The 27,583-nt window shown below is 36.5% G+C and overlaps 1 protein-coding gene across 5 annotated transcripts in view; it reads right to left on the reverse strand.

Annotated features, from left to right (window-relative positions):
• LOC139144792 (oxysterol-binding protein 1-like) overlaps positions 1 to 27,583 on the reverse strand; it is an 88,608-nt gene that overhangs the window by 13,987 nt on the left and 47,038 nt on the right. For 3 of the 5 annotated variants that reach the window (XM_070715563.1, XM_070715566.1, XM_070715565.1), the window contains 5 exons: positions 4,683 to 4,866; positions 4,073 to 4,165; positions 3,016 to 3,130; positions 2,102 to 2,276; positions 887 to 1,063 (listed from right to left, as the gene is read on the reverse strand). In XM_070715563.1, the coding sequence (XP_070571664.1) occupies positions 887 to 1,063; positions 2,102 to 2,276; positions 3,016 to 3,130; positions 4,073 to 4,165; positions 4,683 to 4,866 (744 nt within the window). The remainder of the gene's footprint in view (positions 1 to 886; positions 1,064 to 2,101; positions 2,277 to 3,015; positions 3,131 to 4,072; positions 4,166 to 4,682; positions 4,867 to 27,583) is intronic. The other 2 variants (XM_070715564.1, XM_070715567.1) reach the window with 1 other exon arrangement.

Below are 27,583 nucleotides of genomic sequence, written 5' to 3' on the forward strand. Positions count from 1 at the left end.
ATCAGACACATTTCCATATCATCATAACATTATTGTCAGTATTTATTGCACTTCAGGGCTAAAAAGTGGTTCAGAATTCTACATCCACTCAATTTAATATGCTATTAGGTGTGAAAGTCAGTCTGCAGTTATCAACTGGAATAATGAACTTTATGACAGCAATAACCGTACTTGGTGTTTTTGAACCTGACCTGTGTTTCATACATGGAAACATTGACAGTAAAAGCTTCAAAATGAGGCTCTGTACTGGAACAGCAATTACAAGTTCATTTCCCGTTGACATTTACAAAGGGATGCAATTTTCGAGGTGAAATTGAAAACTGACATTGCTTCTTCTGAATGGTCTGGATTTAATCAAGTCAGAGATTTTCTTCGCTTGGTTTGAACTCCTGATAAGCATGGGTGAAATGACTTGAAACGGTTCATAACATGTGTGGGTGACAGTAATAATACACATTAACTTATATGAGGGGGAGACAAGGAATTGAAACAAACATGTTTATACGTTCATTCAAGGTGAAAACTATGGTGGCGATCAAATTATTTTGCTTCTCTAGAGAAATTGAGAACATATGACCATGAAAAACAATAGAACAAAACTGATAAGACAAAGTAAGAATGGAATTGAACTTTGAAACAAACACTGCGTTTCACTGAACAATACATTCAAATCGAAGCACAATCTACAATGTTCTGCCATGTAGGAGTCAGGGGTCAAAGGTGAAGTTAAATTCAGTCATGTGATCTCCTTTTGTGTGCCTACAATGACTGTTTGAACCTTTAGGAGCAAGAACACACACAATCGGAGAAAGAAAACCTGCCACAGGACTCAGAGGAAAAGACTGTAATTGTTGTGAAACACAAAGCCATTAAAATATAACATTACCGGCATTGGAATCTTAGAAAGTTCTTTGCCTATACAGTTCTTCATGATGCTCCATAAATTAAGGCTCATGTTAGGCTTCTCCTGGATGGTTTTACGTCTTTTCCGTCCTTTACGCTGTACTGGAGAACTGGACTGGCTAGATTTGCTGCTTCCTTTACTGCTTCCATCAGACAGATTCTGTCAAATCAAAGGATAAGCCCATAAACAGGATAAGTATGGAAGTCTGAGTCATTGACATAACACTGTGTGACTACGGAGGGCAGCATCTTTAGGAGAATGCATTATTTAATAAGTAAGTCTCTTCTGTTACGGGAAAATATCACGCTATCTTAGAGACCTGCTTCACTTTTAAGAATGTTGTGGACACATTTAAGTCCATCTTGACCCAGCCTTACTCTTTTGTGTGGCAGAGTCAGACCAACTTATTGGAAAAAAGGGTGAGAATGTATTTTGAAGAACAAAATAGACGCACAGAGATTGTGTCTGTCTGTGATGATGTGAAATATATTGTTACTATACATTTTACTGCTGGATCCTAGTGATAGTACACGTTTATATATATACATAATTTAGAGTAAATTAATGTTTTAAGTAGGAGATGAAAACAGTTCCACCATTCAATTAAAATTTAATTTATCCATTCCATAGAAAAACCATTGGATTTAACTTAAGCATGTCTGGAAAAGGGCAATCTAGATAGGTTTCTGTGAAAGCAAAAAAACACAGGTTGAAAACCAATTTCTCACCAATTTAACAATGCCCTTCTGTAAACCAGCAAATCCGATGGTTTTTGTCTCTGCACACAGAATTTATGATTATTTGTACAAATTTTAGATGATCACACATGATACTGTCTCATATAACAATTGCATGTAGCATTAATTATCAGTCTGAGGGGTATCGTTTGAGTCATCAGACACAATAATTAAGTTGCTATATTTAACATGGCACTAACACAAAAGCACCACTTATGCAGCTTTTATAGCAAAACGAGTACATTGACCATTCATTTAAAATGGGAACAACGGGCCCTCTAACTTCTTAGATATTTGATTTGGCTTCATATCAATATAAGCTAAATAAAACTTGTTTCAGTCAAAAATAACAGTAAGTTGTGGATCAACAGTACGTCACTAGCTTAGAAAGCAAAATGTTAGGAGCTAATAAAAATTTAAATTTATGTTACACTAAGAACCGAAATAAGCAGAAACTTACACTGTGTTCAGAGCCACTTCTTTGAAGTGGTCCCTGTGTCTTTATTGTTATAAGATTGCCGCGTTCTGATCGGTCTGTTGACATTTCATCATCTGTACTGCTGAGATCGTCGTATTTAGGAGCTGCACCTTCACTGCTGGCTATACTGGTTGCACTAGCACCACTGTCTGTACGCCTGCCGCATCGTACAAAACATCATATTAGGAACCAGCAACATTGCCAATGATATATATATAACAGATGATTAATATGTATGAATGTTTTTTGGTCGTGTTTGTCTGTATACATGTATGCATGGGTGTGTGTGTGTGTGTGTGTGTGTGTGTGTGTGTGTACTTCATGGAATTATCAAATCAGAGTTAGGCAATTTCTTTCACTGTCCATTATTAGTAACGGTTTATTGAGCAGATTATGTGCTTTTAACTTGACATTCACTGATTATTTTCTCTCTTATATTTTAATTTCAATCAAGTGCTGGAACAAATCCTGCTGATGACGGCTACAAAGAATAATTAAGTGAATAATTAAGTAAGTCACAGGGTCGTTAAGAGGGTTTCACTTGGTGCTGAAAGTCATGAAGTGATGAAAACGTACGGTTGGTTTCAGTAGACTATGTGCATGGTGGTCATCAAAGTGTTCAGGTTTCTACACTTAGAGAATACATGTTCATATATATGGTCTTTGGGTAGATTGCGCCAGGGGGACAGATAATCAGACTCAAAGTTTTACACTACTTTGCTTGTATGCTGCTTGTGTGGAGTCCTTCTGAAGCTTGTGTACTAAATGAAGTTTTCACCTTGAATAGTAAATATGACCATGCAGAGTCAAACTGCGTATGTAATATGCACTGATTTATGATGGAAAAATGAAGAGGTATGACTATGAGAGTGGAGAAAATTATTGCTGAAATCTACCTGTGACCCTTGATATGAGATGAGGGCAACTGTACTGTAGTCGTAAAACTGGGCGAGTCTTCTATAGCGTCAAAAAATTCATTATCATCATCACTGTATTCATCAGGTGCAGTGCCTGTATGGATTAGATTCAAAGAGAGAACACATAATGAGCAAGTTCTGGATTACACTGACCATACAAGTCTGGTAGTTGTCATTGTTTAAAACACTGCAATTGAAGGGGGAATCTGATTTTAGATTAACAGCGGAGCCTGGTGGCCCAATCACAGTTGCTGAAACCTTGGTGAACTGTACGTTACATTTTTCCTTGGCTCAGTCCCATACATCATGTAGTGGTGTTGTGTTTTAAGTCTGCAGCACATAATACGACATGATGAGAATTTTGCTTTTTTTCTTCTTTTTCAGAACACTCTTGTTCATTCTTGAATTTACCTACAGAGACTATACCACAAAGGTGGGGACTTTACCGCAAAGGTAGGGACTTTTTTACGCTTCCTAATGGGGAGGAGGGTCGCTTTTGAATTTGCAACTTCTTCACGAAATGCTCTTCAAATTTTTGGGCAAAGTAGAAGTACAAATTCTTGTCAGACAAACAGCAGATGACGAATCTTTCTAAATCCATGTTCTCTAAATCTGTGATATTCTGCAGGATTCTATGACCTGTGCCTTTAAGAATGAGAAGCTATGAACAAACAGTGAAAACTAAACCAAATACTTAAGTTTATAATTAAATGGTCTCTATCCCATGTTAAAACTGAAGAGACTTTCACCTGCTCACTGTTTTATAAAACAAAATGACACTATTTTCTTTTCTGTTTCTTGTCAGTTTTCCTGGGAGCTTTTCTGACCACTGAGAAATGGTGAGATTTTGAGAACTTTCATTGTCCCCAAAACAACTCTCAGGATGATATGCTTAAAATGAACAGCTGCAGTAAGACACACAGAGACAGAGGAAATGGGAGTCACAGATAACCTCACAAGACGAGAGACAACCACAGTCAGACGAGAGACAACCACAGCAGAGACACGTATAAGACTGAAGTAAAAAATTTACCACCTGTGACTTGACTATTGGGACCCTCAGTTGTAACGCCATATTTGTTGGACATCACAGGCGCTGAGCCATGTTTCTTGAGACGAGCCAAATCGACTGATATTGAAATAAAAAGAAACAAAGGGATACAGAAACAAAAAAAGGAGAAAAAAAAACAGAACAGACTGAAAGAAAAATACACATTCCATCTCTCCGAGGGACATTTGTAGATTGTTTTCATGTACGCTGACATGATACTGCAGTGACCACTATAGTTGAAAAAATATCAAATTTTAAATTACAATGAAAAGATAACCTAGTTTCTTTCGTTATATTTCTTGAGAAATAGTTTTTAATGATACTGATTTCAAAGAGTTTTTCAACAGAAATATTTACATCTGAAACTGTGATGGGGGAGAGAGAGAATGTATAGATATCTATCAGAAAGAGATGGAGAATTTACGAGGAGTGGGTTGTGCAGAGATTTAGAGCACAGAGGAAATCACATCTAGTGTGTTGCTAAGCTGACACAGAGCACTACACGTGCAATACACGTGAAAATAACACATCATATCAATAAGATTAATACATTTCTTTCTCAGATTTACACAGATCATGATGATAAACTGCCTACCTGTTGCATTACTTTTAATGTCACCGCTTAAATTACCCCGACAAGCTCTCTCCAAAGTGTTATGCTGTCTGGCTAATGTTTCGACTGTCTCTTCTAGGCGAAGGCGTTGTTCTCTCTCATACTGCAGTGCTCTTTGCCATTTCCTTCCTTGGGTTTGAGCTAAGTCGAGGTAATCCGCACATGCCTGCAAGACAAAAAATTTGAAAACAGAGATGTTTTTTTAATCACAGCAGGGACTGAGAATGGCAGTTTCCATGATGACCTGATTATACATGATGATCCGAATGTGGAAAACTGAAAAAAAATATCAGAGTTGAGATTTCTAACCATGTATGAAACAAAGACACAGGCATATCTATACAGCTGATCTGAATGCCTCACACCCTATGTGTTCAGAGAAAGGCACAAAGCAAATACAACATTCTTTGGAGACCACATCAGCTCTCACAGTGATGTTACAGAATAGAGTAGGACACAAAAGTCAAATACCTACAAATACTATACCACACTGGTGCCAGATTACCTTTTCCCAGTGAATGGAAGAAACCTGACAAACAAACAGGAATATCTGAGCCAGACTAAAATGGCAAATATGGGGGTGGAAAGCCCACCTGTCAGATGAGTTTACCTATTCTGCCACTGCTGTACAATACATAGAAATCAATAATGAATATGGAAGGAAGACATTTAATAGACTCTGTTGGCAGTACACACCTGCAGACAGGATTAGCCTTTCCTTTATGCCTGAGCTGTTTAACATTTTTTTTGTTTTCCCCGTAAAAGCTACACACAGACTTCACTGCTAAGTATCAAATGCAACGATTGGCTGCCCAGCAACAGAGCAGACTTAATCATTTTAATGCAAGTACAGTCATGGGTGGTCTAATTAGCAAAGGATCAAGGGAAATTTTGTCAAACTGTAATCTACAATAAGAAACGTGCAACACCATTTATTCATAGTGAGTGTTTCATACAGCATTTCATTTCTTGAGAATAAATAGCATGGACAAAATAATTTATTACACTAAGTATATCTATAAATTCATAATGCATTCGGTAATAAGTGTTTGAGAAAAATCTCGACTTGGGAAAATGTCAATGTGTTTATATTGATTGGAAAGAAGAGGGCTGCATAACTGAGTCATACCATGGATGATGTAATACAAGACACACTGCCTATGGGAAAGCAGTACCTGTAATTCAAAAAAACCTTTGGCAATATCTTATGAATTTTGGGATTTGCTTTCCTATGTTCATTGGTCAAAGTAATTTTGGAGGGGGGGGGGGGGGGGGGGGGCAAGAAGCTGTTCGAAGGCCCCACATTTCCTTGTCGTACCTGAGGCTGATGTTAAGTTTGCTGATACAAAAACAATCAAAAGCAGAGATTTATAGAGTACCTTTCCTTCTAAACGGTCTGTTGTCCAAACTTCCATTTTCCCTATCCTTGACGCTTTCATTAATTTTACAAATGTACATACTAAATGAAGATGGAAAACAAAATTCCATATACATAGAATATGTCTGGCTACCCATTTGAAAAGCTGGTGTCTGATGCAGATTCAAAATCAAAACTTTTGGGAAACTACTGGGTACGCGGAAAAGACAATGGCTATTTACTGACGACCATACTCAATATGTAATGTGTCCCGGTATAGGGATGTTTACATAATACCATGATACACATATGGTCATAACCTACAAGATCTAAAATTATTTTGCATAATCAAAATCATTCCTAAATTGGTCTGAAGACGCTCTAAGCACATTTACCAAGAAAAACAGCAGTAATTTACAAAATTGTAAGTACTGCCACAGGATATCAATATCCATCATATGTCCAGATCGAACGAAAATGGTGAAATATCTAAATTTTTAAGCATGTCATTCCATTTAGACTGTATCACTGTCAGATAATCAACTCACTGTCTTTAATTCAATTTTAGCTGTATTCATCACACCTGAATTTTCATGCGACTAATCAAGTTCATGATTTCATAAAACTGCCTGTGAGGAAAACTATCAAGTAACTACCCTGCTGCATGTATGTGTTTTTGTATCCATTGCACTGTTAAGATCTACATCGAGCAGAATACTTCGGTCTTAATTACAAGAACTGTCATGTCAAAATCAATTACATTTAATTTGTCACCAAGTGCTATTGATGTGGTTTTGTTGAACACAAGGACACATTAAAGTGAATTACACTGTATATATAATCCCCACTTCCGCAAAATGAAATCTTATGTAACCCTAATTTGATGCAGCTAATGATGTCCACTTTTTCAAACCTAAGCTTTGAGAAAATGCATACACTGATTTCAGAATGAGTACACCCAAGGGTGGTTGGGTAAATCAAACCTGGCTTCCTATCTGTGTTTTGCTACTGTACATCCTACATGAATTGGTGAGAGTTACCGCAATACAGTGTACTGATTGAGATATAGGTATGATATCAGCTGAGCTGCATGACATACTGACATCAATGGGTGGTAACTCCAATTGGCAAATTCATTACAGAACCATACAGTACCATGACATCATCTTATGAAGTAAACTATGCATCAATATTGGGGAGGGGGAGGGGGCACTTTCAATCCATTTGCACATGAAATATCAACAACTTGTAAATACACACAATAATAATGTTAAACATATACATATGCATTACATCCATGTTGAAATACACTGTCACACTCATACTCATATCTTTGATAGATTTTCTACAATTGTTCTTGTTCTTAACGCAATATCCTTTGAAAATATGAAAAATACATCAACTTCAGAGTCTTCCGTGAAGTGGATAGGGAGAGAAATGGCTGTAACACTGAAAATGAAAATTGTTTTCTTAGAATACTGGGGAACACAAGGTATCCTTGTATTGGGATGTCTACAAGAATTCTAATCAAACAGGATTTTCTGAGAATATCAATATTATCCATGGATTATTTTCATGGTACCACTCAAACTGACATCTCATGGGATTTAAAGAAGTTTACTGCTGTTCATGGTTATTGACCATAACACTAAAAACAGCTAGCTTAAACCAAAATAGTAGCAGTGATACGAATAATTGGATGCATTGAAATGTGGGTCACTCTCATTTAATTTATATTTTATCCAAAGAAAATGATTCAGGATGGCTTCCTGCCTGGATATTTGATGACGTATGTTTTACCCATGATCTTTTAGTGGAAAATACATTGAGATTCAGAGACATCTTTTTTGGCTGAAGCACAATACTCATAACAGGCAACAATCTGGCAATGTTTTGCTCATAAATATTTTACAAAATACCTGTATTGCTTTTATTTTATTAGAAAATGGACTACGTGTTTGATTCTATGCTACCAAAGTTTTAATAATTTTAATGTTAGGACTTATATACGTGATAACAGATTTACCATGTCTTGGAAATTCTTTCTGTAAAAGTTATAATGTACTTAAAAAAAAACCCCAGGCATTTCTCATGAGGAGCAAGTCATTTTGTGGCATCGTCTAGAAATGTCAACAGACCTGCTTTGCTCTGATTCAGTTACGCTAAATGATGAATCTGATGTTTTGAATTTTTGATGCACTCTGACACACATGAAAATGTCAAATTGCCCAATACCAAGATACTTGTGATGTCAACTGTTTGAAAAAAATTATCAGTAGTTGCTGTTGTTTTTCATAATTTGATACAAACGAATCCATCAAAAATATCCTACGGATTATAAAATAACTATTATGCTAATGCTTAATTTACGTTTCATTATATGCAGAATTCAATCAGTATCCCGGATGACATCTATGGTTCATAAATATGTCCACAGAGTATTCATTCATACATACATACATACATACATACATACATACATACATACATACATACATACATACATACATACATACATACATACATACATACATACATACATACATACATACATACATACATACATACATACATACATACATACATACACAGACACACACAAACATACATACATACATACATACAAACATACATACATACATACATACATACATACACACACACTAAGTCACACAGACATACATACATACATACATACATACATACATACATACATACATACATACATACATACAAAAAAACATACATACATATATACACTTTTCAAACACTTCTAAAGATTGCCTTCAAATTCCAGGATATTTTTGAAAACAACATAACAGTAATGCAATATGTTATCGCCTTGGTGAAAGAACATTTTATTATAGTGATGATGAAAACGCAACTAAAAGGTACTTTTTCTGACAGATCACTTGATTTGAGTCAATTTCCCAATCATTATATCGTCAGACAATAATTACTTCATTTACTATTATCAAGGAGATTAAAGGAGTAATTCCACCCGCTACAAATGACATGCATGATTAAATTAGGATCGCATGAAAACATAAGATGAATACATTCGATTATTGGCAGATAGCTTCAATTTGAAATTCTACAGAATTCATTGATGTCAAAATGATATGGGAAATGCTATACAAGGCTTTTCAAAGAGGGTAGTCTTTAACATCCGGTGAACAAAGGAGAGTGATTAAGCATACATCTCCATGATGTATGACTGTTGTGAAATGTAGAATATGTGAATGCTAGATACATGTACAGGTTTTGTTGTAGGGTAATCTCCGAACATATCTTTACGGGATGGTACGGTTCATGTGCAGCGTCTTTGAGGCTTTTGGCCAACTGATTGGCTGAAATTCATTGTATTAAATTGAAATATTTCCAAATAGCTGCTCAGGTAGAGAATAGCCCTTATTTAAGAATCATTATGTTGCTGTATATAATGACAATCTACCAATCAGATTGAGCCTTTCAAGCTGCTGCACATTGTACACGGTAAACTGTATTTTGATGAACCTGTTAACCCCCGATTCCCTTTAAACTAGTCAACATTCATCATTGATAACAATGGGTTTGGGCAAAACCATGGAGGTGAAAGGGTAAGATAAAAGTAACTGCTATCCAAAGGACATTATCTGTACCAAATTCCTAATTATGTAAAGAGTTACCTTTGACCTTTTAAAGCATAACATTTCACCTATGACCTGATAAAGGGAGTCACACATTCAAGATGTTACCAGTGTAAAGTTAGCATCATCCTCATCCTTATCCTAAGCTTCAGGGGTCAGGTAAAAATGAATCTGAACATGGTGCTGCAGTGTCTATTTCACCAGTGTCAGATTTGAAAATTCAAAACTGTGTCCAATGGAATGATTTGTGAATCATGTTCCACCAAGCATAAAATATACTCGGTATTTTACATCACTTTGAATATTAATCAAAACATTGCAGCCTTATATTATATTTGATAACTTCTGACATTTAATGTTAAAGTGGCACTCCCACTTGGTAACGTTTATAAAACACATTTTTGTAATGCCAATGGTCGATATTTGACATGTCGACTGCGCGCGGACCGCGAGATAACGTTAACAAGTCATCGTTGATGACACAGTCCCCGCTTGTCCATTTTGTTATAATCTTTGGTGTCTAGGTAGCTGTGGTCTAGGTAGCTGTGGAATGACATTGATGCAACGGGTGCATCAGGCCTGTGACTTGCATAATAAAGTAATCTGAGGAACGTTCAATAAATGACTCATCTCTGCCGGTAATGACCGCTGAAGGAACTTTTGATTACATCACACATAACGATGCCCTCATGCCTCTAGTGTCATGACGGCACATACTATACACATGGTTTGGTGGAATTTTCGAAATGCTATGGGATTGGGTATATTGTTGTAATCAGCCATCAGCCATTTCGGATCATATAATGAAACAATTTGATGTGCACAAGAATGCAGCCATAGTATTTTATCTTCGTATCACGTTTGAACAAAATCAGTCCATTGAGGGACAGTGACCTATGTTTATGTTTCAAAGACATAAAAAAATCACACCAAAATTGAAATCAAATGCTGTCTATTGACCATATGGATCATAGCACAAAATTAGTAGACATGCATATGTATGCCATAGTACTTTATCTTTGTACCAAGTCTCAACAACATTGGTTAAGGAATATTTGCATATGATTAAGCCTCAAAGACATGAAAAAATCCAAAAAGACCATTGGGCAGAGATATTGGAAAAAATTTACAATCTGGCAGCCATATTGGAACATGTCACGAAGTAAATTGACATGTATGCCATAGTGCTTGATCTTTGTGCCAAGTTTGGACAAAATGGGTGTAATGACCTTTGAATTATGCTTCAAAGACATGCAAAATTCCAACAAAATGGCAGTTCTGCAGCATTATTGGATCCTATCGCAAGGTTAATTGATACATGCATATGCATGCCATAGTACGTGCTTTGCCTTTATGCCAAGTTTGAACAAAATCGGTTCAAGGATGTTTGAGTTACGGTTCAAAGACATGAAAAAATCGCAAAAAAAATGGCCACCTGTCAGCCATATTGGATCATTTCACAAAATAAATTGGTGTTCACTGTTTTGCTTTTGTGCCAAATTAGAACAGAATCGGTTCAAGAATGTCTGAGTTATGGTCCATAGACATGAAAAATCGCAACAAAATGGCCGCCTCACGCCCATATTGGATCGTATCGCAATATAATTTGACATTGATGTGTAGGCCATAGTGTTATGCCTTTGTGCCAAGTTTGAACAGAATCAGTTCGAGGATGTTTGAGTTATGGTTCAAAGACACGAAAAATCGCAAACAAAATGGCCGCCTCGCGGCCATATTGGATCGTATCGCAATATAATTTGACATGCACATGTAGTTTATAATGTTATGCCTTTGTGCCAAGTTTGAACAGAATCTGTTCAAGGATGTCTGAGTTATGGTCCAAAGACATGAAAAATCGCAACAAAATGGCCGCCTCGCGCCCATATTGGATTATATCGCAAAATTATTTGACATGGATATGAAAGCCATAGTGTTATGCCTTTGTGCCAAGTTTGAACATAATCTGCTCAAGGATGTCTGAGTTATGGTCCAAAGACATGAAAAATCGCAATCAAATGGCCGCCTCGCGGCCATATTGGATCGTATCACAAAATAAATCGACGTGCATCTGTAGGTCATAGTGCTATGCCTTTGTGCCAAGTTTGAACAAAATCAGTTGAGCAGTGTCTGAGAAACTGTTGATGACGGACGGACGGACGGACGGACGGACGGACGGACGGACGGACGGGACCCAATCTATAAGTCCCCGCCGGACTTCGTCCGCGGGGACTAAAAACATGTCATTTCCCGAGCGTATTTTCACATCCCGAAGTTTTACGATCGTTTCTGATTATTTGTACCAAGTTCCTAGCATCAGCGTAGACTCGTACTCCATAGCTTAGTTGACAATGGCCCCAGTGCCGAACGTTCGATGTTCGGAAGCTGAATTTAGGTGGGCCACCGGAATTCAAACTTTCACTTTTTTGAGGACATGTTTTTATCGATATCTCGCAATCTGCGAGCAGTGGCCACGTCAAATATCGACCATTGGCATTAAAACACAGTTTTGTGGAGGGACTGTGATTAAAACTATGTGCTTTAAAAATGTCACCAAGTGGGAGTGCCACTTCAAGCAAAGTATTTGCCAATATCAACATATATGAAGCCAGAAAGGGCAACTTGCAAATAATAATATTTCCATGTATAAATATTTTGTTGCAAAAGTTATTAGTGTTATAATATTATGTCCATCCAAAAGGAATAGGACCTGACTTGGCCTGTATACTGGGAATTTACTACTGTAGTTCAAGTTAGTAGTGTCATTTTGCTAAAATTTTTATGATGTATCAAAGAGCAACGGCTGTATGGAGGAGAATCAACGATGCTCCCCTCTTTATATGCAGAATGATAGAGCTTTATCTCCCATCCGAGTGTTTTTGCACAACTTCCCTATTCGTATTAGTTGGAATTGTCCATGACCTTGAGAAAATAAAAGAATATTAGTCTGAATCTTTACTCTGGACAGATAAACAGATACAGCAATATTATGCATGTGACAGTGCTATGAAAATGCACCGAAACCATTTGGAGACAGCAAGTACATGCACAGATATAAGTCATACCATCAAAAGCGCAGACCCATTACAGTAATGGCAGATATTTTATGAAATATCAAGCAATCTGTTGAGGCTAAGTGTACATCCTTTCAATCTAGCATTTAATCCAAAAACAGAAGATCAGTAACATAAGTTTGTCTACAACATGTACATGTATATAAAAAGTAATTTCTTCAATATTTCCAAAAATATTTCTCTGTATTTGAATTGAATATTATGGATACATTTTTATTGCATATTAAATGTTAGATATTTCACCGCAAAAAGACTCATTTCCATCATAACTTGTAATAGAAAATGCCATTTTCTAACATCTGATCATTCATATACTGGATGTGGCGATGATATTCGTCACCTGCATTCATTTGGAAAACAGCATTTTTTTCTCATTCATCAATTTCCAACTCATTAGCAATGATGTAATTGCCAAGAATCCAACACAGAACCTAGGGAAGTTATCTTTTTTACTTTGTGTGTGATTGGGCACTTATCATTCTTTGTTTTCTAGGTTCTCATGACTTGAATTTTTTACCATTATAATGCAAAAATTCACACCAAAGAAACTGATTTTTCCCATCGAAGCTTCCTGTTTGTTAGAATATTTCATTTGTCACTTCTGTACATGTTTTCAAATAATAAAATTTGGCAAATCTATTGAGCAGCCTACATGTACGTATTTCTGTTCAATTCAATTTTCATATTGTGATAACGGTTCACTTTCTAATTTCCATGATTACTTTGAATTTACGAAACAAAACTTCATGACATTGGGACAAACATGATGGGGAAGCCGGCCACTGGTTTGCAATTACTGTACCATCAGTCGGTGTGGGAAAAACAGGAAATTGAGCAAGCTCCTGCAGCCACTGCTATTATGATAATCAATTCTACACAGCTCAACATAAACATTTTTCTGTTTACTTGAAGACAGTGTGTTCAAATACATGTCGGAGGTGGGGAACAATTAGAAATCCAACCTATCATAATCTTTCTCAAACGAACCATCACCAGCTTTTTTTGACACAGGAATACTCAGAATCTTGCCAAAGGAAATGCATGACTTGCAATTCAAAATGTGTCAAGCTACAAGACTACCATGTACATGAAAATATAATAACCTGAACGATTTACATGCAGTTTACATATTAACTGACATGTGACCATGTAATTATCCACCCACTTACCACAAATTACTTTAACTACCCGCCAAGCTGCATACATGTAACGGGGCTCATAGTTGCATGCCGAATCACAAAACACTCACTGATTCAAAGCCATTGCCTGATGAGACAACACTGCCATCAGCATTTCTACAGAAGTCAGTGATGAAGTAAATACTGAAACATTATGTGGTGGTCTAAATCACGTGATCACAATGGACCAATGGTGCCTTGACATTCATGTCATGTGACAGCAACGGGCCAAAGGCATATTGACCTACACTGCAAGTCACACTGAAAACTTCAGGTGAAAACGCCTGGCCCATGAAGTGGTGTTCTGTGGGTTATATATCTGCAGCTGTAAATTACTGGTATACAGTAGTCAAAGTATACACAAATTACATATACTCTGTGTGCTGCCCCTATATATCCCTGACTGTGTTCTGACATGTCATGCTTGATCACACACTGCACAGTGTTCAAAATTTGAGCATCGCCGTGATATCCGAGAACCCCCAATGACATAAAATGGCCATCGTACAGAGATGATTAACTGATGGTTCCATGAAAGATGGCTAAAACAAAATGATAAAACATGCAACAAAGTGAAGTGGGAACTCATTCATAGATAAATCAACATCATTAGATAATGTAACTGAGATATCCCAGCAAGATAAGAGTTTTTACCTATGATGCCATATCACAGAACGTGAAACAACATGTCCGTTTTCTACATTCACAAATAATATATAATACCTTGCAAAGCCGGTGGAAACGCTAAAAATAAATATCCTAATTTTTTTAAACATTAACCAATATGGAAACATGAAGATGTTCAGGTCATATTTCACTGAACGAATGAGATGGATTTTTCTATTTTTTAACACAAATATATTGTTTATCACATTAAGATCAACAACCAAGAGATGTAATGCTATCCATATGTCTTTGCTGAACAGGAAGTGGAAAATAACCATGCAATGCCATTATTATAAAACGCCAACTACCTCCTATCTGTGCATGGACCTATCCACTGACAACAACTGACTTGTACAAATCCACTGGGGTAGACAGTTAAAGGGACAAAGTCGCCAATTTTTCATGAATTTTGTTTGATACAAGATACTACTTTAATATATTGTTTGACATGTTGAAAGATACTGAATGAATGGGTGACCATGCATATATTCGATCTCGGTTTTAGACAAATTAAATGAAACCAGTGCGAAAATGAATTAATGGTCATGACCGCTAATTCATTTTCGCGATGGTTTCATGTATCGTGTCTAAAACCAGGGACGAATATATGCATGGTCACCTATTCATTCAGTATCTTTCAACATGTCAAACAATATAAGAAGTATTTCGTATCAAACAAAATTCATGAAAAGTGGGCGACTTTGTCCCTTTAACTGTGAGAAGCTATCCCTTATGATTTCAAAGCATACGGGTAGTGTGGGAGGTATTGCACAAAGCTCCTTCCTAAACTAACTTTGATTTCAAAAACTAACTTGTACATCTCTCTGTCTCTCTCTCTCCCTGTCTCTCACTCTTTTTGTGTGTGTGTGTGTGTGTGTGTGTGTGTCATTGTCTCTCTCTCTCTCTCTCTCTCTCTCTCTCTCTCTCTCTCTCTCTCTCTCTCTCTCTCTCATTCTTTCTCTCTCTTCCAAGTTTCTTTCCACATTTTGTGCAACCAACCTTTTCTGTCATACTTGAATGCTGCTTCCACTCCGTTGTTTACATGACAGATATGTTGGCAGAAAATGGATGATTGACCGAAGCCCGGTAGATCCCTCACTGGGTACAATGGTGTGAGTTGACCTGTACACAGAGGGAGGGGCCGTGGGCTGGTACTGTTGGAGATGTCTGAAAAAGGGTGTCCTTGTTTGTATTTCACGGAAGACTTGATTTATCACCAGGAGAACTTGGTCCCTACCACCCACAAAGCAAATATTGAAATGACAGTTTATGAACCACACATTTTGCATCAGTGCTGAAAATTTCATTGAACTTTGCTGTACACGGTTTTATAATAGCACTTTGACATATGCACTTATGTTTTACATGTAATATTGCTATATCTGGATCTCTACGATCTACGAAACATCATTTTTTAAAGGAATATTTTAGTTCTACCCATGGATCAAAGTCTCTTGATCCATTTCCGAAATGATGAGAGATTACCAAGTATTCAGCTTATCAAAATGTTGGGCTGTTGCCAGTGTATCATTTTGGAGTATTGTTGTTGATCACAGGCTTTCAGTCAAATTTTCATTCAATGGTCAAAATTAACAACACCCCCAACACATTATGTGCATGATATTGACTATGCAGAGTTGTTTACTGGATCACTGTTCTAATGTTTTTTGTAAGTCAACCTTTTGCAATGTAGTTAACACTGAAAAATCAGTGTCAAATATAGCTGCAGTTGGTACATGTTATGTTTTCACAAGAACAAAATCACTGCCTTTTTTGGATTTGGTAAAACTGCCAATAATTCACAAGATGATATCAATCTAATGTATTGTTGTTATCCAGAGACAAATAACACAAAACACAAAAATTAACATGGTGCCTATGATTTTTGAGTGTAAGAAATCGTGAGAATGGTGACTTTCCTTTCCTTTCATTGCATTCAACATAGCCAGAGCAGTGATAGATTTGTTGGTTGTTTGCCATGAAGATCACATACCTCCATCAAGATAAAGAGCACTGAATTCCTGATCAAAGGTATCTCTGAGACAAGTGATACAGCTGAGTCATAAACATCATTTTTTGTCCAAAAATATCCACTAAGAGCTCATGCTGTTGGCATGGTGACAGATATGCTTCATTTGGCAGCCCCTAAATCTTGACTAAATTACAGATTAAGTGCATTTTCAACTGTACTCTGTATCACGCAATGTATGGTCACTGAATAGTATCTCGATCCCAGACCCAGATAAATATGAAGGTACGCCCATCCTATCATTCTCTATCTTCATACAATTGAGCAATGGGTTTTCAGCCTGACAAGACTTCTGGGCTTACACTATTTTCAGGAATTCAGTGCACTGATATTTCACACCTACAACCGAGTGGACTTTCAAACTATTGTTCCACAAATAGACTTTTGAACTTTTTATAGTTGCACATATTACTGCATGCTTATTTTTAGAAACATCGCATTTTCAAAACGGTTTCCCTCCTTTGCTATCTACAATGCAGCATTTGGACACATGGGAATTTCAATTGTCATGATCTGCTGTTGGTAAATGACACCCGGCTATTTTTAGCACTGGCCTCAGTAAGGCAAGTTAATAGAAGGGTGGATCTTTCATTTTTGCTTTCGGAACAATGTATATGTGAGATGAAGGTCAGGTGATATGCGACACAATATGTGTAACTTATTCATTATGATATGGTGATACTGAGCTGTCCCTTATTACTGCAGGATTTGAACATAACTCTAGGACGCACTTGTCTGCTCTCTCTTTCCGTAACAAGTGATGACTCATACACATGCTCTGTTAAAATGCATGGACCAACCCTGGATATGGGGGAAAAAACCAAGGTCAAAGCTATATTTCTGTATACTATTCTACACTCTGGGCAAGGTTTTCAACTGTGGATCAGCTGAACACTACCTGATGAGAAAACTGTTTAGATCAATGTCCTTACATATAAACAGGTGTTTGGGTATTAATGTCCTCGTATCAACCTGCGAGGTTTATTTATGCGATTTTTGGTCATGTTTTTGACAAATAGTCTGAAATAATAAGGAAATGTCCGGCTAACACTTCTGCAGTTTTTTAAAATCTGATGGCAATCTAAACCGCTGCCTGTGTAATTCAAGGACTATGCTACTATCATTACTAAAAAAAAATGCTATTGTAAGATAATTTTTTCCCCTTTGTTTGACCTAACAATAAGTGTGCCAGAGACATGTGGAAAACTGTAAAACCCTGTGACTTAGATTTGCCCTCGTTAGTTACTCACTCCTTGACATCAGTAACTGAACTAAAGCACAGAAATATCTTAGACTGAAATTCTCGCCGCCATTTCTCAGCTTGCATCACCTGTCAAAATGGTTATTAAAGCCCACTTAGATGGAAGGCTCACTGAATGCTAAACAACCATGTCTGTAATTTTACCATTCTCAAGACAGACACAAGACTGAGTACTACATCTGACTGGCATACATTTTTTCTCCACAGATTTATGACGCAACAAAAAAATATATCCTCAGAAATGGTAAAGATAAATGATGATATTTACCAAAGTAAATCTCGTACTTAATACATTATTTGACTTTGTTGATTTTTCCAAATATCTAATTTTGACATATGTTTGTCTTTTACTATTAAGAAAGAAAAAATTCTCGTCTAAAACTTGTGACAAAATATTGGCAACACAATATCATTTGCTTTTTCATTTTTCTACATTGCTTATCATTCATGTTTAAAGGTTAATGATGGCATATTCTGTTTCAATTTGGCAAAGGATGTAATGTTATCATTGAAACTCACTTCCTGTTGTTGAAAGCCTGGACATTCTCTGGTGCCTTGATTTGTTAAGTACTCTGTCAATGAACTTGTGAAAATGATGAACTGGGAAATGGCAGAGCATGTCAGTCATTGGTTGACTGCGTAGTTCCTATTCTTGTGCTTGTAATGTCTATTTCACACCAGCCTATATGCAAAGGATCATCAGTATGCAAGCGGGGTTGTAATTCTGCATGGAAATCTCATTACAGCACTACTTAAAACAAATCTGAGTCATATTTCGCTGACCTGCGCTGAATTTTGACAAAGACGACATATATCAATCCTTTTTTTCTCCGGCGGAATATCAGCTGGCAGTCACCTGACTGAAATTTGGTTGAAAGTATGCCTACATTTGCGATGAACCTACAGATCAAGCGTTCTTCCACAAGTACTAACTGATTTAATGTATCATTTGCTCACTGCTCATTTTAAGTCTCAATGAATACATGTTTATTTTACAAGTATCCAAATTGCACAATTTATTGGCAGCTTTTCTGAACTAGAATTCCTGATATTTTTTTGAAACGTAACAGATTCAAATGAAAATTCCCTAAAAAATTGAATTGATAAAAGGGTTTCAGTTTTTTTTCGAATGCATATATTTACATTCTTATAATGACTCTGAGAGTGTATTTTCTGATCAAACAATGTCATTTGTGATGGAGAGAGTTTCTACACTGTGTCATGCCTACTGCACTATTGGAAATGAACCCTAAACTGGTTACAAATTCTGATAAGCACGTACTGAAAGTGAAATTACTGCAGAGCAGAATAAACTGTATGAATATGAGTAATGATGTTTGATGTGGTTTTCTTTATAAGCAAAACTTCGCGTTGGAATAACAGATTTTCAATGAAGAGGTTGACATAGTTGCAATATGCAATGTGAAGATCAAAGCAAAAGCTGTATCACAGATACAAGTTTGGTACAATGTCATACCCTGCAGGGTGACAAAAATCCTGGCACAGACTGTTAACTTTACTTCTACCCGTATACTAGTCACCATAAATATTCATCAGATTCAGTATTCCGTCAACTATGAAATTCCAATTTCTATGTGAGTTCTCTACTGATACACACCATTAAATCTGAGGATTTATGACATGTGTAAGTCTTGTACCTTCTTCAGAAACTTGCATAATGTCATGTTTCTCTGATTACGAGCCGTCACCTGGGTGAATCAGGCTCACAAGTCCTGCATTTTGAAAGCTCAGTATCATCATATGATTTATAAATGGTAGTTGGAGATACATGAGATTACAGAGACTCTCAGAGACATCAGAGACATATCTTGTTTCTCTTTGTATAGGTTATATTAAGCTGTCCTTGACAAGAACTAACTGTACAGTAGCACTTTAAAATGGATGACCCTTGCGGTAGATAAAGGCACTAGTTGTGTGTATTGATTTTAATCAGCTCCTGTTTTGTTTTTTAAAGTGGTCAGAAAATGCCAGCTCGTTGTTAAAAAGTGCAGTGTGGGGGTGGGGGATGGATTCGCCCATCGTTAAAGCAGAAGTCTATGACTGGGAGTCCATTTCATGGTTAATTTTTCATACGTTTGTCAAAGTAAACATTTGTTCAAATACAGCGCAGGTTTAAAGCCTACCAAATTAGCTGCATGTGCAGCACGCAATGGGTCACATTATGGTGGCATTACAAAGACTGGAAGACCGATACTGGGATCCGAATGAACAGCGTTAAACAGGCCTCCAGAACACCTCACTGTGCCACCGACTACACAGGATGACGCTGCAAGCAGCAAAGAATAGGAAATACTTATGCACAAAACTAGTGATTAACATTTAACAGACTGACCTCTTTGGAAGTTGGAAGGACGCCTAAAATTTGATAGACCTGCAGTAAATCCTGAAAAATCACCAGTGGTTTTTTGTTGTTCAGGGATGTTTGCTTGGCACACTGATCCTCGACGATGGCCTCACATGAATGAGGTCTCTAGACTGCATTTACAGTTGTGCCGACGTCACTGCCAGTTGAGATGTCGACTTGAATACAATTACCGCTACTACCGAGAGGCCAGTGCGCAGGGAAAGTGGATCATGGAAAGAAAAGACAATCAATAGGCCTTTTTTTCCCACACAGAGAAAAGATCTTCTACTCAGGCAACCACAGGAAAAAAGTCCCTATAATCAATAACCCTACTTAATGAGGACTTGTACATCAACCTGTCTCACCAAAGTCCCTATGACAGACAAATGAAACAAGAACTGACATTTTTGACCAGATTTTGTTACTTTGCACCTGCAGATACCACTTTGTCTCATTTCATAAAATTCAAGTACTTAAATGTATTTGCTATATTTTACATTGCTGGTTTCCACTTTCCCAGGTATAGATCTGTGTATGAATCAATACAAAGATTTGGGGGGGGGGGGGGGGGGAGTACCACCCGGTGGTCTGTCTCTGTGAAGTCAATCTTGACTGAGAAAGTTTGTCACCTACTATATTCATATTTCATCCTCATATTCAAAGACTGACCATCTCTAAACAGGTGCTTTGACATAAAATGTCATGATATTGCTGCAGGAAAGACTGTGTTACACGATTTAGAAGTTGGACAGAAATAGCTATGTTGTAATCAATTAATCAATTTCTTGTCATTACAATAAATCTTTTTTTTTTTGTCTTTCGTTTCACAACATTCACAGCATATAACTAGAGTTACCTGAGATGTTTTCAATGTATAGCCTTGTCTTGGAAGGATTCAAATGACAATACCAAGCAATTAAGATTACCCGATGGGTATAGATTTGTTAGAATATTTGTCATTTTTCAACTGATCCAGAAGACATGTCACAGAAACCTACATCATTGTTTCCTAAAGTTTGATGCCATTTGTGGAGATATTTTCCAGACACAAAGTTCAAACTGAAATCCAAACTGACCAGTGCAGTGGGTTTCTTTTCAAAAGGTACCTGGGGAGGCTCAGTTAATTCAGCAAAGTCATCACGATTTTCCAGTTTTGTTTTGACAATAATTAGGAAAACAAGAAGGTGGATTTCAAGCTTCAATTCTGGATGCACAGGAATGCAAACATTAATCACATAATTTTCATCCTTTTGGCGGGTGTCATTTTGAAACTTTGGGCAACAGCAGACATCTTACTATCACACAGGTACAATCAATATACACAAGTATGTATGGCTCTCTATTTTACTTATCTATTAAAATCAAAGTCCATAATTACTGCTGTCAATGGTTCTACTCCACTACAGTTATTTAAAGCCACCAATTAAGCAAGAACAATAGGATTATTCCAAATGCCTTTAGAGGAAGGGGTGGCAACTCAATAATGCATGGTTTAGTGTAAGAGGGTCATGACTATACCACTTAGGCAATGACAAAATGAAAAGGAACAGTCTCATTAATGTTGCTTTTAATTTGCATAGTTAATATTTTTCCATGAGGCAACTACATAACTTGCAGACAGATGGGTGTAAGTCAGTCTACGATACTTTTCATAGTTGTACAATCACCGAATAACAGGATGTGGCATCCGGCGTTATGCCAGTCAAGCCACTCGGTTAGGCCAAAAACTCATCATACACACACTCAATTCTTCATGCACCTGCACTGTAATTCTGGTTTTTATTTGCTGAGTAGACTAGTATAGAACCTTTCACTTTTGCAGCTCAATGTATTTAGGTGTCCTTTTTTTTCACATCTGATGCGGCAAAACAACTTCCAAGCCAAACAGGAGACACAGACATCAGAATCATAGTATAAACGCTTCTTTGCTGGCTGCTTGAACAGTGAAATCCACCATGCCAAATACAAAGCCTTAACCAATCACAAATGATTTAAGCCAACATGAAACTATTACCACAGATTTCATTATATTCCTGTTCAAATTTCTTTTATGAGCCTGTATAATAGTTTCATACAAATTGAAAGTATTTTTCCACTTTACGATAATTTTTCCCTCATCAGACTTTGATGGACTTTAGCATGAATTGAACTGGTTTATTGTGAAAGGGCTTTGATTGACTCACTTGCATCATAAACTGTGACCCATTTCTCATGACACTTTGGAAATCCATTCCCTATATTACATCACTCCAATGGTAATACAGTGTTCAACAATTAGCATAATTAATCGACTGATAATCAGACATTTCTTAAACACCTGATATATTCAGAACAGTGCAGAGGAAATTCATATCTGTGCAGGGTTTTAATTTTACATGTAAGCATTAACAAATTTGCAGAGCATTTTTTTATGTTAAATTACTCAACTACAGTGCATCTTGCGGGGCGGGAATAAGGAAGGAAGAAATACAATATGTGAAATACATTTTCACCAACAAAGAAGTTTACCATTTCTGCAGACTGACAATACATCGTCAGTTTTTTATCGTATGACAAGAATGGCATGTACTTTTGTAAAGTCCCTTTTAGGACAATACACTTACTAGCACAAAATCGAAAAGACAAAATTCCTCAAACAGAAACCAAAAAGAAAATGCACAGTTTCCGGTAAACTGACAGTTCAAAACTGTGTTAGTAATACATCGACCTAATAACTAGCGGGGAGAGGCAGCCAGACAATAGATCTGGCATTTACAAAGTGGGTTTAAAAACTAAAAGCTTTCACATGACGCCGTGTTACGATCTTAGTCGTTACTAAACAGCTAAACATTAAATCATAAGTAGTGATAGATCCTACAATATGAACACACTAACTTGTGGCAATATTGGATTTTTCTGACACAACACATACTTATCATTTTACATATTCTATTTTCAAATTCCTGCATTAGGAAACATGCAGCATGGTTACAGTCACACAAAACATTAACCCTTTGAGCGCCAAAGTCAATTTTTGTCACCTTTAGAAAATATACTCCAGTCAATTTTTTTCAGATTTTTGTCAAAATTTTGATAACAAACTGTACCCAATGAAATGTGATGTCTATTTGGTCCAAAATTATCAAAAAATTACAGAAGAATTCATAAAAATTGGAAAAATGTTGCACTAAAATTTCAGTGGGAAAAATTACGGCACTCAAAGGGTTAATTGTTAACAGATACATACTTGTGTACGTCTCTAGTCTGTCTCTTAGTATGACAAACCAAACAAATGTGATTGTTTCTCCATTTTTTCCATATACACAAATGTTATAAGTGAAAGAGAAAGTTATTTTTATCTTTAAAGATTGCTATGTACATGCTATGTGATCTTGCAGTGTCACAATCACATGATGCAGATTAATCACAGTATAGGTTAAAATTTAGCTTTTTTGTTGGACAGATCCAGACAACTTAGATAATATTGGTTCCACACTTTTATTCTGTGAAATTGGTTTCAGACATGCATTAATGCCACAATCAGTGACATATATGTACTATCATCAATGCAAGTAGAATGTGAAACCAGAGAAAGACTGTCGCCTCGTACCTAGTAGATCTAAGTTGTAATCATCACTGCGCAAATTGCCACAATACCATATCAGACAAACAAAAGACCTTGCAACTGAAAACAGAGACTGTCGAAGAGGTACCAAAAAACAAAATTCTGATTTTTGACATAAAAAAAGTCATTAACGGACAGAAATTTCATGATACTCACACTTCACTGGTTTGGGTCTCGCTAGAACACTCCCTGAGATTTGTTTGCTTGACGGTACTGGGGTGGAATAATGGCAGGAAGGAAGGACTGACGTGTATAGGCAGCCAAAGAAATCACAACCCAGACCAGAGTTGAAAAAAAACAAGGGAAACCTGCTATCAGAAGATCTGATTTGGGTCAGAGGTCACAGAGCATGGTCAGTGGGAAAGGGGTCAAACAGATGACGTCAAATGATCAAATTGGTTTTGTATGTAAAATGCTGCTTTATACTTCACGCCACATTAATTGGGAGGTGTTATTACCGGGATGTGATCTTGACAAAAGAGTAAATTGATTTTACGCACTTAGGGATATTTGACAATATTGAATTTCAACAGAATATGGAAGATGTGCAAATACACGAAGGGTGAGTGAAGCACGCTTATTCTGTGCTGTGTTTTCATTTCAAGTTCACTCTCCATCAGATCTGTGTTTCAATTTACATGACACGCATTTCATTTAATTGAACCCTGTCAATGAAACTGACCCTTTGCATTTGGTCTTCACACTTTGTATGAGATAATTAATGTTTATTCTAAGAAATTCAGCAGTGTGCTTTGAATTTCTGTTTAGATCTTATATTTTTTTGTTATCCCTGAAACTGAACATCACAAGCAAATATAAACTAGTGAGAAACTGTGTGGACTAATAAAAATATTTCATTACTTATTTTTCTACTAAAAAGCTAGAAGGTTGCCTATGTTCGTTTTTCATATTTTTTTTTCAACAAAAATCAACCGACGCTGTGTAATACTTTACTGCATTTTAAATTTTATGTTGTAATGTTTATTTGTTTATTATTTACCTATTTGTTTATTTGTTCATTTATTGTATATTTGAATATCAAACTGTTAAATAATGCATTTCAACTGAACCATTGGATCAAATTCACTTAGAAAAAGGATTTAAGTTTTCATCAAAAGAGATCCGGCACTTCTAGAACTTCCTTTTTTTTGTCATTTTTTTTTTGAGAAAGATGACAAGGCATTGTTTTTTTTTTCCCTTCAAGATCATTTAACAATTTTTTTGCAACCAAACACTTTCATATTCATTAGTCTCGCCACCTTGGTAGAAACAAATGTACACAAGACAGGGTGCACAACGCAAACTCCTATTTCAATGGAATGCTTGAAATATCTGACTTTACATGATAGCGTATTAATCAAAGATAACATCTTTTTATACATTTCCTGTTTGGTTCCAAGTCAATCTATCAAATACGTCCCGAAACAGTATTTTCACACAAACAATCATCTATGCATCAAAGCTACTGAATGGAAATATATCACTTTTTCTAATTACACACCTGACACAGATCAATACTTGTTTTTTATTACATTTACTGTGTCATGCTCTCAAACCTTAACCTACATGAATGCAATCTAGGATACCTTGGTATTTCTATTCCCAAAACTGATATTTTGAACATAACAACACAGGAAAAATATCAAATGCTAAATCTTTGTTGTGCCATCTGAAATGTCATAACAATTCATATTTTTTTCAATGTGAAATACACTCCACATACTTGCACTTTTTGCATCTTCGAATCTTGTTCATACTTTCCTGACAATATGTCCTCTGCTTGACAAAACATACAGAAAGAAATTCTTGGTTGGCACGTTGAGGGCAGCAAAGACTGCAGAGTGATCTTGACAATGGTCAAAGCATTGAGGGCAGCATTGACATTTCTGCATCTCATTCTGCTTCATCAAATCAAAGTGTTTTATAACTGTAGATTCCAGTGAGGAAATTACATGAGGGCACCAAACTGACTTGTTTTAAAGAGTATTTGGAAAGTACGATACCTGACGACCTCATACGAGCGACATCGTTGGTTTCAATTATTAACCTTGAGTAAGAGGGTTAAACCTTTTTCGGAAATTTGGTAGTTTTGTTACTTTGTCATTATTGTTTAACTTTAAAGCTGGAGAGGCCTAAGAGATCAGTAGCAGCATCTCCTATATAACAATTTATTTAGGATCCATTAATAGCCTAAAACGTTTATTGGCCAGTTTTTATTTAGTTACTGGTTTAATTCAGGAATCTTTCATCATTGAGGAAAAAAATTTGAACTGTTTTTTCTCCTAAAAAGACTAACTTCTTGTTACATAATTTCATGTAGGCCCTTATTTCAGATTCCTGTCAAACTCATGTAAAATTAAAATGAAGCAAAACTCATAAACAACATATAAAATAACAGCCTGTCTGATCATGACACATGATACGTGAGTATCATGCAATCAAACACAACACAGGTATAAAAATAGAATATAACAGGTATACCATCACAAATGCATCAACAGGTGGTTTTAAATACCTTGAGGTCAATAATTTATCAACCACTTTTCAAAGGCAAGCCTTACACGCTAGCTAGTACAAAATGGAGTCACAGAAGAGGCCCAGTACTCAGTTATATTTTCAAAAAAACTAACCAAAGTTGCAATGGATGTATAATTGAGCCTTGATAAAAATTGGTTTTATCAAGATATTTTTTGGGTGCTCATTGCTGGCCAAAGTATTTTTCATTTTCTGTATGTTCATCTGATCCACATCTACATACATTGTCCTTATTTCACCGCTTGACATTTTCAAAACACAATACCAGTACATGCAGTATTAATTTCTACATGAGCACAAATAGGAACTGATATGTCTATTTTTATACTTACATAATACATCACATGACATACGGCACGATGATGTCAGTGATCAACAAGCTAATGTTGAACAAGCACTGGTTCTACTGCAGGAGTTGCTCTTGCACAGTGATACATATTAAAGTCTGGCTAGCCATCCTGTACACGTACCGAAGTTTTAAGAAACTGTTTGCCTAGAACAGGCTAAAGGTTGTTTAGGGTTCTAAACTATTCCTTGGGGGGGGGGGAGACAAGAAAGATGGCAAATAATATATTCCAACAACTAAAACAAAAGAACACCACAACACCAAATCACTGTACACTTTGTCCACTTGTCTTCAACACAATTCAGCACACAGTAACACTGTATCTCAAGTTCAACATTAAAAGAACTGTCCATACAATAGCTACAAAATCAGCTGCAGACTAAATGTGACCAGAAAACATGTAAGCCATTGAACTTGACAAAACAAAATGATCGGCAAATTTATGACCTCCATGTAAAAGAATGACATTTACACATGTGACAAAATCAGAAGACTATGCATATGTTTGTAAGTAGTGCCCACCCTAAAACATGCACACATAGGCACACACAGATACACAGATACACAGACAGACACACGTCATCCTGATCATTACCATCATAATCTTAGTGACTATGAGTCCTATGTAGAACAATGAACTTGAAACCACAACCCATGCTAAATTACCGGCGTGACTTTCAGAATCAGGAGACTGAACACTTACCCTGCTGTCTTATGTGTAATGGATAGAAAGCACACAGCTGTGGAAGCATACCCTGCTCTCTGTTTCAATATGCACTCTGGTTTTTAACTTTCACCCCAGTTCCCAGGGTAAAAATCAAATTGTGTTATTGATATAACGA

This window comes from Ptychodera flava, chromosome 12 (assembly GCF_041260155.1).
Source record: "Ptychodera flava strain L36383 chromosome 12, AS_Pfla_20210202, whole genome shotgun sequence".
Lineage (NCBI taxonomy): Eukaryota > Metazoa > Hemichordata > Enteropneusta > Ptychoderidae > Ptychodera > Ptychodera flava.